Source organism: Amphibalanus amphitrite, unplaced genomic scaffold, assembly GCF_019059575.1.
Source record: "Amphibalanus amphitrite isolate SeventyFive unplaced genomic scaffold, NRLGWU_Aamphi_draft 001271F_arrow, whole genome shotgun sequence".
Lineage (NCBI taxonomy): Eukaryota > Metazoa > Arthropoda > Thecostraca > Balanomorpha > Balanidae > Amphibalanus > Amphibalanus amphitrite.
In genome coordinates, this window is record NW_024882764.1 from 96,291 (window position 1) to 110,609 (window position 14,319).

The following is a 14,319-nucleotide window of genomic DNA, read 5'->3' on the forward strand; positions in this document are numbered from 1 at the left end:
TTGTACTCCTGATGGGATATATTTACAATGGAAGGCCACAGTCAGGTCACCGAGTGCCTGCTCTCTCTCTCGCTCTCACAGATCAGCTCATAGTTCAATAGTCTACAAACGGGGTGTCACAGAATGGTCAAACAGCGCCACTCGGTTGGCCAGTCGCCAGCACAGCGGCGGCGCGGCTGGGGCAGCGCGCGCCCACCTAAAACGGCTGTGTAACGCTACTATTCCACGGTCAGTAACAAGTCTATATCAAACACAGATTCTCAGTCGGCCGGCCGGCCGGCGCCCTGTCAGCGGGCGGCCCGGCCGGCCACCCTCGGCGGCAGCAGCAGCAACAACGGCGGCGCGCGCGCTCGTACAAAATCCTCCAACGACAACAGGGTGAATAAAATTTTCAGCTGATATAACAGGCGTGCCTGGGGCGGGCGGGCGGGCGGGCGGCCGGGTGGGACGAGTATTCAGTGGTGTATGGATGGAGCTGGCGTCCGGTCGGCGCCGCTCCGACCGTCGTCTCCTCCTCTCGACCCGCCGCCATCACAGTTAGTGGCCACAGCGACACACGCGCGCGCACACTCGCACTCACAGTCCAGCGTATAAATGCGGCCGGCGGGGCCGCGTTGGCACGAGCTCGGCCCTCGGCCGCCCCTCAGATAGCGCCTCCAGTCTGTCGCGCTCAATTAGGTACAACAGTGTGTGTGTATCACATTCGCACTAAAAACATTGCTCGTCGCCCGAGCTGCCGGGCGATCTGGGCGGCGCGCGGGCCACGAACCCGTAGTGGGCGGGGGCGGCCGCCGGCGCGGGCGCGGGCGGCGCGCTAAGGCACGGCGGCGGCGCAGCACGGCGCGGCGCGCGCACTCTCGCCGCCATGGCACAGTCTGGGGGCGCGTCCGGGCGCCGTCCGACTAGGAGGGCTGCAGGCCGGGCCCTGGCCCGGGTCCCGGCCCCGGCCCGGGTCCTGGTCCCGGCCCCGGGCCGGGGCCGCCCAGTGACGGCGACGGCGAGTGCTCCCTGCCCAGCACCGAGTACACGTCGTCGGCGCGGCTGAGCGCCTCCAGCAGCGGCAGCCGGTCCAGCAGCTCCGTGTCGCTCATGTCGTCAAACCACGACTTGCAGGCCACCTGCGGGCACCGGCGGGCCGGGTCAGGGTCACCACCGGCGGGCCGGGTCAGGGTCACCCCCAGCGGCCAGCGCCTGGGTCACCACCAGCGGCCGGCGCCACCGCACGGGTCGGCGGCGGGCGGCCCACGGTAAGCCGAGCGGCGAAACACCACCCCAACACGCACACAGCGAAAACATACCTACAACAGGAGAACACCGGAAATCTGATCACATTGAGGTTACATTGGGTTATAGTGAAATACAAGACCCATAGAGATAGTATAACCCAAATCGCGTAAATCTCGTGCGATGCATAAAACATAAAATTGTACTCGTATATCACAATAACAATAAATACAAAAATATTTCAAGCCTGCCCAAATGTCATTAAGGCGCCGTGGGATAATAAGGAGCTCTCACCATAAGACGAGTTTCTGTCCGGGACGAGGACAGGAAGACATTGCGGCGGGCCGGCAGGCAGGTAGCCACGCCGGCAGCCGGGACGGAGGACGCAGGATGCGGGACCGAGCCAGCACGCAGGCTCCGTGGGCGGGTCCCGGGACACTCCGTGGGCGGGCCGGTGTCGTGACACTCTGTATCCAGGACCGGTGACACAGGCTCCGGGAGCGACGGAGCTCGAGAGCCGCCAGCAGCTCCCCAGCGTCCCGGGAGCGCGGGTGGGGATTCCACGCCTAGGGCGAGGAATCGGGATCACACCTATCGCAGGAAAGGGAAAAGGAGACAGCGAGTTAGGCGAGGTCTGCAGGATTTCGATGTTTAAATGTGAGACGAGGAGAGAGCTACCAGAGGTAATGTTAGAATTTAGGTAAATACGTACTAAACACGCTAGCAGAATCATTCACAGGAGACGCCAGGACAAACCTACAGAAAAACAATGAAAAAATGCGTTCATTTAGCGCGGATCGCTAAGTCAGCGGCCCGCCTGACCGCAGTGATCGGCCCGGTGCCACTGTCCACCACGTACCGCGTTGTCCGGGTGGAAGATGTAGGAGGCCGGCGAGTTATCCACAATGGCCACCCGGTGCAGGTCGCGGCCCAGGCGCTCCAGGTCCTTGACGTAGTTGCCGCGGTAGAAGACGCACGACTCGCGGAACAGCCGTGCCCGGAACACGCCCCACTTGTCGAGCAGGTCGGCCACCGGGTCCGCGTACTAAAACACAGGTCAGGTCAGGTCAGGTCAGGTCAGGTCAACACGCCCCACTTGCCGAGCAGGTCGACCGCCGGGTCCGCGTACTAAAACACAGGTCAGGTCAGGTCAGGTCGGGTCAACACGCCCCACTTGTCGAGCAGGTCGGCCACTGGGTCCGCGTACTGTACACACACACAGGTCAGGTTAGGTCAGGTCAGGTCAACACGCCCCACTTGTCGAGCAGGTCGGCCACCGGGTCCGCGTACTGTACACACACAGGTCAGGTCAGGTCAGGTCAGGTCAGGAATCAGGATACGTCCATTCCCGCATGATCGGCAAGTAGGCCATTGTATCAGCACACTTCGCAGAGCTCAAGCTACTTGCCAGGCTACGATGTGCCAAATATAGTATTTACATTGCAGCTGTTCAGAGAAAGGCCCGAGAAAAGAACTACCGACCCACAACATTGCAGTACTATACCATAAAGCTTCCTGACTTACGTTAAGGTGAATAAGCGAGGAGCTGCAAAGTTCAGGAACTACTGAGCACATCTTGTCAAGCATTCGGCAGACGGCAGTGATAAATGTTATCACCAGCCGGGATAAATATTATCCCAAACATGTCAGAGGGACCAGCCTGGTTCATCATGCTCGAGTTCGGCCAGAGACAGACAGTTGCATCAGAACCCTCGACGGAGCGCCGCCGAAACTTTGACCCATCGCGGCGCCTGCTGCCAAGGCTCAACAGGAGCCGGCGGTCGGCCCGGCCGCCGCTGCTGGGCAGAGGCGGGTCCCTGGCGACCACCGACCTCTCTCCCCCGCGGCGGGTGCACCTCCCCCCCCCCCACCACCGGCGGGCGGGCTCGCACCGACCGACCTTGGCCAGACTGGCGGTGAAGAGGACACACTCGAACATCTGTCCGATCTTCTGCAAGAAGTCGTCGACGTGCGGCCGCTTCAGCACGTACACCTGGTGCACGGTGCCGTCTATCTCCACCGGCACGATAAAGTCGGCGTTGTTGATCGGCTGCGGGTGGGAACACAGCAGACGTCAGAGGGCTGGCTGGGGTCGGAGGTCACCTTACCCGAGCAGTGGTTATGTTATCATTGGTCGCCAGTGGGGCATCAAAGAGGACGCCAAAAGCTGCAGTCAAAATCTTAAGTGTCTGACAGTGGACTGACGAAAACAACCATCTAAGCTGACGAGCGAAACTATCCAGTTAAATCCAGTCGGTAACGCACACGGCAAACCAGTCGGTAACGCACACGGCAAACCAGTCGGTAACGCACACGGCGCACGCATATCGCAGACACAGCACGCACAATACGGCCAGGGCAGGAGAAACGTAAACAGCGGACGAGGGACCACTACCACAGCGCACTTCACCCGTCGCCGGCGGCCCGGCCATCCTCCCACGGGTCCCGGCGGCTGGGCGGGCGGTGGTGCATTATTTACACACGGCCGTACCCGGCGCCCGGCCGGCCCGTGCCACCCTGCAGCAGTATCGGTGCGCATACCGCCCCGGGGAGAGCCGGGCGGCGGGCCAAGTCGGGCGGGCGGCCGGCACCATCACCCACAGCCGGGCCCAGCGGTCACCGGCTGACGGCAGCAGCAGCCCGGCCGGCCGGAGCTGCCGGCGGCACCGCTGCCGGCCCACCGGTCACGCACAGCCGACCGGGAGACAGACAGCCGGCCGACGAGCGGGCACACTAACCCGGGAGACGCACAGCGGGCCGGGAGACAACCGGCCGACGAGCGGACACACTAACCCGGGAGACGCACAGCGGACCGACGAGCGGACACACTAACCCGGGAGACGCACAGCGGGTCGGGAGACAGATAACCGGCCGACCAGCGGACACACTAACCCGGGAGACGCACCGCCGGCCGGGAGACGCACCGCCGGCCGGGAGACGCACAGTGGACCGACGAGCGGACACACTAACCCGGGAGACGCACAGTGAACCGGGAGAGAGATAACCGGCCGACGAGCGGACATAGGTACTCGAACCCGGCCGCCGACCGTCAGTGACGTGCGGTACAAATATCGCCGACCGGCGGACAAACACCATCAACTTGTCACCCACTCGACAGCGTCCGTAACAGCGTATGTCTAATGTCACACAGTTACCACACTTCACAATACCTCCAGCTCTCGAGTGTGCGCCGCACCCACCCACCCGCAATCGGTCAGACGGCACACTTTTCGAAAGATACAACAGGGAATGGACGCTGGGAACAGGCCTGTGCTCAACACCTTAGCTTGGCTTCAGGGCCTGAGAGTGCGGCGAAGTATAACGCGGCCCGGCCGGCCGGTCCAGCCGCACCCACCTTGAAGGAGCTGTGCACCAGCGTCTCGTCCAGGTCGACCACCAGGCAGACGCGGCCCATGTCGTGGTGTGTGACCGGCGGCAGCAGCACGCCCGGCGCCGGGTGGCCGGCCGGCACCGGCACGTGGCCATTCTCCTCGGGCGCCGGGGTCGGGGACGGTGAGCGGGAGCCGTCGCGGCGTCCCAGGCAGCAGAGCAGCGAGCGGAGCAGGCTGCGCGGCTTACTCACCCGGGCGTCCGGCACCTGGCCTGCGGGCCGACAGGGGGGGGGGGGGGGTCAGAGGAGCGGGCAGAGGGGCGGGCAGTGGTGCTGTCGGGGGGGGGGGGGGGGGGTGCTGTGAGAGAGGGGGCGGTCAGCGGGGAGCCGTCAGTAGGTCAGAGGTCAGAGGGGAGCCGTCAGTAGGTCAGAGGTCAGCCGTCAGTAGGTCAGAGGTCAGAGGGGAGCCGTCAGTAGGGGAGAGGTCAGAGGGGATCTGTCAGTGGGGGAGAGGTCAGAGGGAGCCGTCAGTAGGGGAGAGGTCAGAGGGGGCGGTCAGAGGGAGCCGTCAGTAGGTCAGAGGTCAGAGGGGAGCCGTCAGTGGGGGCCTGTCAGATGGGGGCTGTCATCTGGTTGGCAAGGCTTGACCTAACCCGACCTACCCCAAATGCATGATAACATAATCTTTGATCAACACAAATACAAAATATGAAATCAGCCCCCCCCCCAAAAAAAACATCGCAGCTTCTCTGTAAGAATTCTAGCAGACCCCAAGTATCCCAACTTTGGGGTCATTACTCATTGACATGAAAGTCAACAAATGACCCAGGACCTTAAAACTGAGTAGGTATCATAGGCTTCCTCTTGCCATGAGCAGAACAACTGGGGGGGGGGGGGGCGACCAATGCACCCCGATATAAGAAGGCATGTTGTAGACAAGTAGTCTGGTTAAACACCAATAAGGTGAGGGTTAATACCAATTAGTGCATGGATTATTCATCATTCCACTGTCATCAAGTCTCGAAAGTTGATCGACCAAAATTCAATAAGAAAATATTCTAGCGAGTTTGAATGGAAAAAAGGAGTGGCTGTCTTAAGGTAAACATTTTATAGTTAAATACACCCAGAAGCATGAATTTTTAATGGTGGTGATTTGTTTTTATTTCTTTTTTACCTATATTTAGCCTACCTTTATGTGCCCATTTCTAGCATGCCACAATATCAATTTTTGTTGTTTTCCAACATATCCCAATCAAGGAACTACACAGTAAAATAAAACATGAAATGAAATATAAATGGGTGATAGATAGAGGGAGAGGGATGAGCCAGGAGGGGAAAGACAAGAAAACAAAAGAATACAAAAAGGAGATGACTGATGAGGAGCATGAGACATTCATAAATATAAGTATATAAGCAGCTGAGGCATTTTGGAATTGCCAAACTAAACTAATGACATGTAAGTAACAAGTGAAAATGAAAGTTAAAGGTAGGTGCCAGCTTTCCTGGACCGTATGGAGTTAATGGCCCAGATAAGAAGAACCGGATTTTTATAACTTAATATCCATACCTTCAAAACTCATGGAAACGTCTTAAATTCTTCAAATTTTGAGTACCCCAGTGCGAAATTCGCCCTGACGGGTTGTCGGTCGTACCCCAACCACATTTCACACCACTATGAACAATAAATGCACACACTGAAATCGCTATTACCGATAGGCTCATCCAATCAAGTTTCGATAAACCCGTTCATCATCATCTCCTGCGGTTTCGAACACGCCTGTTAGGTGGTGCGGTAGACCGCGCCCAAAGCCAGGGCCCCGGTAACGTGACGTAGCCGAGTCGGGGCAGCGTGCGCTGACCTAAGCCGGGGCCGCGCGTCCTCCCGGTATCATGTGATAGCCCGGGGATGCGGCAGACCGCGCCCAAAGCCGCGGCCCCGGCTTGGGCCAACACACGCTGCCCCGACTCGGCTACCTCACGTTACCGGGGCCCTGGCTTTGGGCGCGGTCTACCGCAGGTGGCTTCTGCTCATACTTTGTGGTGCGGTGGTGGTGCGTCGGGCCGCGCGCTCTGACTTCGGCCAAGAAAAATGTGTCAGCTGATCATTGTCATTTCTGCCACTTTCATGTGGTGAGATGGGGTCATAACTTTAGAGACGGCTGTTTCATATCAATTATTTTACATAAAATAATATTTCAAACCATAAATTAATGTTCGACAGCCAAATTAAAGAAAAAATACCAATACAGGCTTACAGTTTAAATTCGACATTGTGTTGTATACGATTAGACAGCTGATAACTCATTCCCGTGCGTCGTAACTCTATAATGACCTATGCTTATTGTCACATGTGCGCCGCATTCGCGATTGTTGCCGACGCATGTTTACAGGTCAGCCCACTACAGTTGTTATACATATCGAAAAACCGATAAACTTTTAGGCGAAAAAGGCACTATTTTAGGCCCATTTTTGATTTTTTTTTGTGATATTAGGTAAAAACAGAAGCTTCTTATCCTAGGAAAAATAAAATGAGAAATCATTGGAAGGTGGCACACTACCTTTAACCCTCGCCCATGTAGGGGGGGGGGGGGGGTTGGTGCAACCCCCCCCCCTGAGGTTTTTCGGAAATAGCGCAAAAACGGCGGCTTTGGGTACCTACCTTATGGGGCAAACCTTGCGCATCTTTTAATAAAAAAAATTTGACCGGGTCATGTGAGGTCACGGAGTTATGACGTCACAAAGGGAACAGCCTCAGGCCGGATTTTCACAAACTGAGTGCCAACGCCCGAGGTTTCCTGCCGGTGGTACGGACATCGGTTGATGGATCGTGATGAAACTTCCCATGCATGTTGGGGCAAGTATTGGCTATCATATGGTATCAGAAACTTGACCGGGTCAGGTCAGGTCACGGAGCTATGACGTCACAAGGGGAACAGCGTCCGGTACTATTTTTGAAAAGCGCCCGAACCACTATTTTGCTAATTCTTGTCACCTCAATGGGAATATGCAGCAATATTAGCTTCTATAGGGAGCAAATGGACATCCCAAATCCAAAAATACAATCAGATTTCAAAAATTTAAATTTTGATTTTTCGAATTTCTGCCGCCGACTGTGACCTTGCCGACTTCCGGCGCTCCCAACGCGCCATTTTTAGAGCTAGGGAAACGAAATACATACCAAACGATAGAGAATTGATCAAGGAACACGATAGTGAAGGTTTCAAGTCGATATCTCCCACCGTTTTGCCGCAATCGCCGCGGAAAATTTGAAAAAGTCTATTTTCCGAAAATTTGACCTTTGACCGGTCAAAAGTAGGTCAAATGTTGACCTAGGACCAAAAAATATACCACCAATCGCGAGATCTCGGCGAGAGCAATCCGTTGGTCTTTTCCGCTAAGCTCTACGACGCTCCGTTTTCAAACGCCAAGGGGGGGTCGCACCAACCCCCCCCCCCTGCATGGGCGAAGGTGGCAGATCGCCGTTTACGGGCGAGGGTTAACCCGCGCCCCGTAGGGGGGGGCCGAAACGCCCCCCCCCCCCTGTCCTTTTCGGTCGATATCTCCTAAACGGCTGGAGATATCGCCACCAAACTTTCAGGACCCCTCCGGGCATCGATTTTACACATTGTGACCAAAAATTTTCCAGAGGCTATGATAGGTTGGCCACAAATGACGTCAGAATGACGTGTTCTGTCATTTTCGACCGAAAAAAGACCTTCGCGAGAAGACCTGTCAGGCCTACAGCTTTGAAGATACAGAAAAATGATCAAGACACAAAAGGTGTAGAATTGACAGGGCTACAAAACTGCTATCTCGGATTTTTGAAATTTTTGAGTTTTGACCCCCAAAAATTAAAAATGCATTTTTTTTGGATATATAAGCCAAAAAATCCAAAAAGTTTTTTGATTTTCGAAAAAAACCGGAACATAAGTGATAGTACCTACCGCCTTCTATCTACAAACCAAATTTCAGATCGATACCTCGTTTTTTGGCCAAGTTATAGCGAAAAACCTGCTCAAAAATGATGACGTCAAATTTTCAAACTCAATTTTTGGCAATTCTAGACCTCGTAGAGCAAAACAAAGACCACCATTGGACTCCCCGTGACGAGCTGCATCGAATCGATACCCATTTTATGCAAAAATATCAACTTTGAAATTTGACCTAATTTGACCTGACCTTGACCTGACCTTCACCAAAACGTGACCTAGGCTGGCCCCAAAGGCTACCTAACCCACATAATCGCATTTGTCATGTAAAATAGACCATAAAACATGTATCACACGACACTTTCATAATGTGACCCCCGGTGACCTGACCTCGCTGTGACCTGACCTGGTATCAGTGACCTCAGATAGCAAAGTATGTGTTTGACCAACAATGTACCATCGATGGTTTTCAATAAATTACCAATTTACTCGATTTCACAACACATTTCTTGAAATGCCTGTGAACGGTGAAAATCTGACCTTTGACCTGACCTGTGACGTCATCGGTTTGACCTAGGTCAATGAAATTTGGTCACAAGGTAGTTCCCGGGTGGGGCTATCGAACGCCGTTTGAATTTTGAAAATCGGCCGGTAACTTTCCGAGATCTTAGGGGGGGGGGCCGAAACGCCCCCCCCCCCTACCCTACGGGTGGTAGGGTCCGCCGGTAGCCCTACGGGGCGCGGGTTAATAGTAGATGCAAAAATATATTTATTTCATAACCATGAAAACACCACATCATAAGTGTTCATCATCACTTGGTACCTAGGCCAGAGTTATGTTTACAATTACGGTTCCTGGAAGCATAACAATAAACAACTTTTCTGCTATCAAACAAGAAGAAAACAAAGTAGTTTACACCAAAAGTTAGTCCTAGTGCTACAATCAGATAATTTGCTGAGTAATCAGGTAATTTGCTGGGCAATCAGATAATTTACTGGGCTAAGATCTTCAGACCTTCAGACTTCAGGGCTCCTTACCCAGGTTCAAAAACATGACCTGTCATATCAAAAAGAAATCTTTTGGAAAAATGAGCTCAAAAATTAAAGTACTTAGATAAGGTACAGCTAGATCATACCTAGATGAGGTAAAAGAGATAAATGAGGTAAACCAAATAAGGTAAAGCAAATCAATACAACCAGGCCTTACCGAAAGGCTCTTACTCAATGACCACGCCCACAGCCAATGGCCTCAGGCAGGTAGCACAACAAAATACACCTTTTTGCACTCATATTCCGCTATTGGCCATAGCCATAGGAAAAAATATTTTGACAATATAGTGGCCTTGCACACTGCTAACCTAGCACTGTTTGCTTTATTTCAGCTGTTCAGCAAAACTGACCTAACACTGAAATGAATGCTCTAAAATATTGTTAGACACTTCAGCTTTGCAATAACTTCGGCCTTGAGTCAAATGGCTTAGCATTCGCTCAAGTCACTTCAGCAGTTAATCATCGAATAAATGAATATGTAGCGGAGTTTTTCAAATGAGGTTGGCATGCATAGATAATTCACAAAAAAACCTGAAAATTACAGGGATTCACAGGCAACAGGTCAGTTGCTCTCTGTTCTAGCTAGTAGGTCACATTTCAATGGAACTGAGCACAGTACCAAAGTAACACTCAACATACATTAAACTTTCAATGTATTCACTAATATTGTAACTAGGTTTCCAGAACATACATTGTCTTACTCTTCCATTCCATTATTGGAGGACACAAGAAACCTTGAAAAGCAACCACCACCATTCCGTAACAACAACCTAACACAGTTGGGCAAACTAGACCTTTGGAATCAAAATATGGAGGCATCAAAAAATTGATTCCTTATAACCATATTTGGGCATAAATGCAGATCATTTCTAAATTACCAATCATATAAAAATTAGTGAGTGTTTCAAGGAGCATGCCTGATCTTGAACAGAAATGCTGGAACTATCTACTAAGCAAAATAATATTGCTCCTATCATAACAGTTTGAATTATATAGGTAGCAAAAGGCAATCAACAAATTGATTCACTGTGAACAGATATTCATAATATTGATTCCCCATCAGCTGGCTAATCAATTTTTTGAGTCACATGTAATGTAAACAGGTATGCAGCAATGGCTTCCAAGAAAACAGCATTTATTTTGCTATCACTTGCATTTAGTAGCATTCTCATCACAACATATGCCAATAGCCTTGTTGCTCTTTCCCTTCACTACATTTGATAACAATTCACATTTCACAATTTTTAAATGTCAAGAATACAAAAACAGAAGCAACAGGTAAAACCCTTACAATAAATATAATTGCATAATAACAATTAAATGTAAGGGCTTCAAAATTTAATTTTATTTTAAACAAATACCTATTGATATGTATGAGATTCATGATACAAAAACAGCATACACTGTGGAGATTTTCTCAAAACAGCTTTGACGTAATGGAGAGTGGCTCTGTCTTTTTGCCATTCACAAGGGCACAAGGCCAAAGTGACAGTTTCTTGGCTTGGAGGTAACACTTTTTACATGCCTGCTACATTTTTCTACCTATTCAAAGTTCAAACACAACTCTCACCGTCATGGGCCCTTTTTCAACCGTAATGATGCATTTGAAGTTAAGTGTACCAAAATGAATCAAAAGATTGATTTCATGCCCATATATGGTCATGGCTTCTCTTACCAGAATCAAATTAGAAATTAGATCAGATGCCTCCATATTTTGATTCAAAAGCCTAGTTTGCCCAACTGAACAACCACCTTGAAAGGACAATAAATGCCCGAACAATTATGCAATTGTGGCAACACAAATGTTTATTAATTTCATTGCTGCATATGTCACAAAAATGATAATTCATATGATCTCCAGCACCAAACCCAGATGCTGATATCGGTAAAATTATCTGATATCTTGGATGGCAATGTTGATGTTGGTCTATGATGTGAACAAATTGTAATTGCTATCACCCATTGTTATCATCATTTTTCACTGATTCCAACCCTAATGAAATCAGATATCATGCTCAAGAATTTATTCCTTGCACATAAGCTACATGGAATCGAGACAAAACAGCATTATTCCATAAAATTCAATATAAAAACAGAATCTCGTGCAACGTAAACACAAAACAACTGCGCCATAAACGTCACAATCAAAGAAAAGCTACTTTTGGACAAACTTACCATTCTCTGGCTGAACATTCAGCCGCTCTTCCTCTCTACTAACTTGGGTAATCACAGATGAAGGGTCCATTTGAATTTAAATCGATCACAAATCCATTATTCCACACTGACCCCGAGCCCAACCCCGCCACGAATAAAGATGGCGTCGTCCTTTGGCAAGATTGTTTGGAATTTCAATTCGTTTCAAGCAACAAAATGAGCAACGTTCTTCAATGATTTTCAAACTAATTAAGGATATATTTTGATGATTACTTTCAAAATTATTTTGAATTATTTAGGTAAAATTTCCAAAATAAATAAAACTATATAATGGATAAGAAGCAGGCCATCACTAAATTATGTTACCGTGATTCAATGCGAAAAATAATAACAAATCCTCCTAGAAATCATAGAAACAAGGCTAGAAATCAGCTCAGATTTCCTCCTAGATAAAAAAGAGAACAAATGAAAAAAAATTCGAATTATATGTTTTCGAATTCAGGTGAAGATCACTTGGAAAATATTCGCTTCACACCTATTCCAGTACCCACCCTGACGTACCCATTCCCATTACCAACCGGTTTACATAGCCTTCCGCGCCATCGAGCACGAATTTCAAGTAAAGGCCGCCCCACACTGGACCTCGCATGCGGGTTGCGAGCTTGCGGGTTTTGAGTTTGCGGGCATAATACTAATTCATAGATTGATTACACAATACACCGTCCCCTTATTGTCACTCCATGAATGCCAGGGCCTCCAGCCAGGAATTTCACTGGGGGGGGGGGGGGTAGAGACTCAAGGAGCACAGGGGCGTCGCCGACGGGGGGTCGCGAACCCCCACCACTCGTCAGAACCGGGGGGTCGACCACTTTTGACGATGCTGAGTATGGGTTTTTGAGCTATCATGTCAGTTAAGTTGGCGTCAGCAACATCAACAAATAGGTACAAAGTCAGATTCAAATCCTTTCAAGAGCTCCCTTGTCCCTATTGCTAATATGTCAATAAGCTGTGGACGTGGAACATCAGCATGGCAATATTTTAACGTAGCCACTTTTCTAGTCCCTTTTTATCCCTCAAATGAGTGAGCGAGCCAAAACTGACCCAATCGTTCGTCTGATTTTCAAAATAATGGTTGCAGTCGATTCGTCGGATCATGAATGACGCATCAGTAACTACGAGGTACCTATAGCTAGCCTCAGCCCTGACTACCCTCGGACCTGCCTGTATAGGGGAAACGAAGTCAGATAGCGGACCCCTCTCGGGCTTTCCTAATAAGACGCACAAAAAGGAGCATATTGCAACGACACTTCCAGTGCCCTCGAGTTAATGAATTTACACATACCTACTCTAGAAATTTATTGGCCCTGATTCGAATATGGATGAAATTGGTTCACTTTTTTAGGTTTATTTGCTTCCACTTACGAGTGTAGTTTTCCGAGCTGATTTCGAGTTTAGCGCCCGCGGCCCGTTTGAACATAAGAAGTAGTTTTGATAAATCGTGGTTATGTAACATGTTACAAAGCTATCAATGGTGGTTGTCACCCATTCTATATAGATGGCCGCATTAAGCCTGCTGGTTGACCTGACCTGACCCGAACCGATCTACCCCAAATGCATGGAGTCATCATCTTTGTTCAAAACAAACATAGAACTCGTACTCGGGACGGGACCCCGATAACAGCTACGGCTTACAAAGTTCTAGCAGGCCAGATTTTTCCTACTTTTGGGCGTTGACCTATGATGACCCGGCCAAGACCTTGAAATTGGGCTTTCTCTCATCACGGGCAGCATCCTCGCTTTTCCGCAAAGCTCTACCTCCGGTACCTCGATCAGGGGCCGTAAGCATACCTTAGCGTTACGTTGGTAAACGTTTTACTTTAGCGACCCGTAAAACACGAATAAGAGCTACAGCGACACAGAAAGCGTATTCGATAGCTTTTTTAATTAAAGCTCTTTCGCCAACATCGCCTCAGATACAACTTCGGGTCTATGGCTTGTGTACCACAGAGGCCAAACAGCTAAACGGACGAATTTTGCCGAAACATTTGTTCTGTAACAGCCTATGATTCAGTGAATGTGTATGATATTCATGTTATGGTGAAGTTAGATAAATATAGTAGTCTGATGCTCATGAGTAAGCTATATGAAATATATATTTTAGAGAAGAGTTGTATAATATTTCGAGCACGGCTCGTCTTCAGATACATAGGCCGAATGACACATAAAAACACGACAAGAAACGACGTCGACATAGGATAGAAAACAACAATCAAACGCGTGGGAACGTGATAAAGTACTATAACAGGCGTGACAAAATATCTCGGAGCTTTACATCAGGAAAGATGGTGATAAATGTGCAGTAATTTTAAAAATAAAAATTCAGCACAATCATATATATTGTGTTGAATTATACAATCATACAAATATACAATTATTTAATAATGTGGTGTAGACTAGACAGTTAGTGTGTAAGTGTATAGGATGAGTATGGTACAGGGTTTAGCAGACGCCAAGACAAAGTATTTTTGTTAAGAGCTGGATTTCGGTTCCTGATTTCGATAGACTCTGTGATCATTAGATTTGCCTCATCTTTGCAGGTGTGGAGGATACCTATACTAAAGTCACCATTGC

At 49.7% G+C, this 14,319-nt stretch overlaps 1 protein-coding gene across 1 annotated transcript; it reads right to left on the reverse strand.

The window, feature by feature from the left end:
• On the reverse strand, positions 1–11,868 carry LOC122371717 (carboxy-terminal domain RNA polymerase II polypeptide A small phosphatase 1-like). The gene is made up of 5 exons (XM_043348281.1): positions 11,710–11,868; positions 4,580–4,827; positions 3,125–3,274; positions 2,084–2,269; positions 1–1,118 (listed from the first exon to the last, which is right to left on the reverse strand). Exons 1-5 carry the CDS (start codon positions 11,777–11,779, stop codon positions 903–905), a joined length of 870 nt encoding a protein of 289 aa, XP_043204216.1. The 5' UTR covers positions 11,780–11,868; the 3' UTR covers positions 1–902.
• Positions 11,869–14,319: the final 2,451 nt, after the last annotated feature.

What these genes read in the sequence shown, in the direction of transcription:
- LOC122371717 (XM_043348281.1), bottom strand. Translation starts at nt 11,779, where the DNA reads ATGGACCCTTCATCTGTGATTACCCAAGTTAGTAGAGAGGAAGAGCGG. An exon ending in GAATGTTCAGCCAGAGAATG is followed by an intron (nt 4,828 to 11,709) that starts GTAAGTTTGTCC and finishes GTCGGCCCGCAG; the next exon opens with GCCAGGTGCCGGACGCCCGG. An exon ending in TGGTGCACAGCTCCTTCAAG is followed by an intron (nt 3,275 to 4,579) that starts GTGGGTGCGGCT and finishes TCCCACCCGCAG; the next exon opens with CCGATCAACAACGCCGACTT.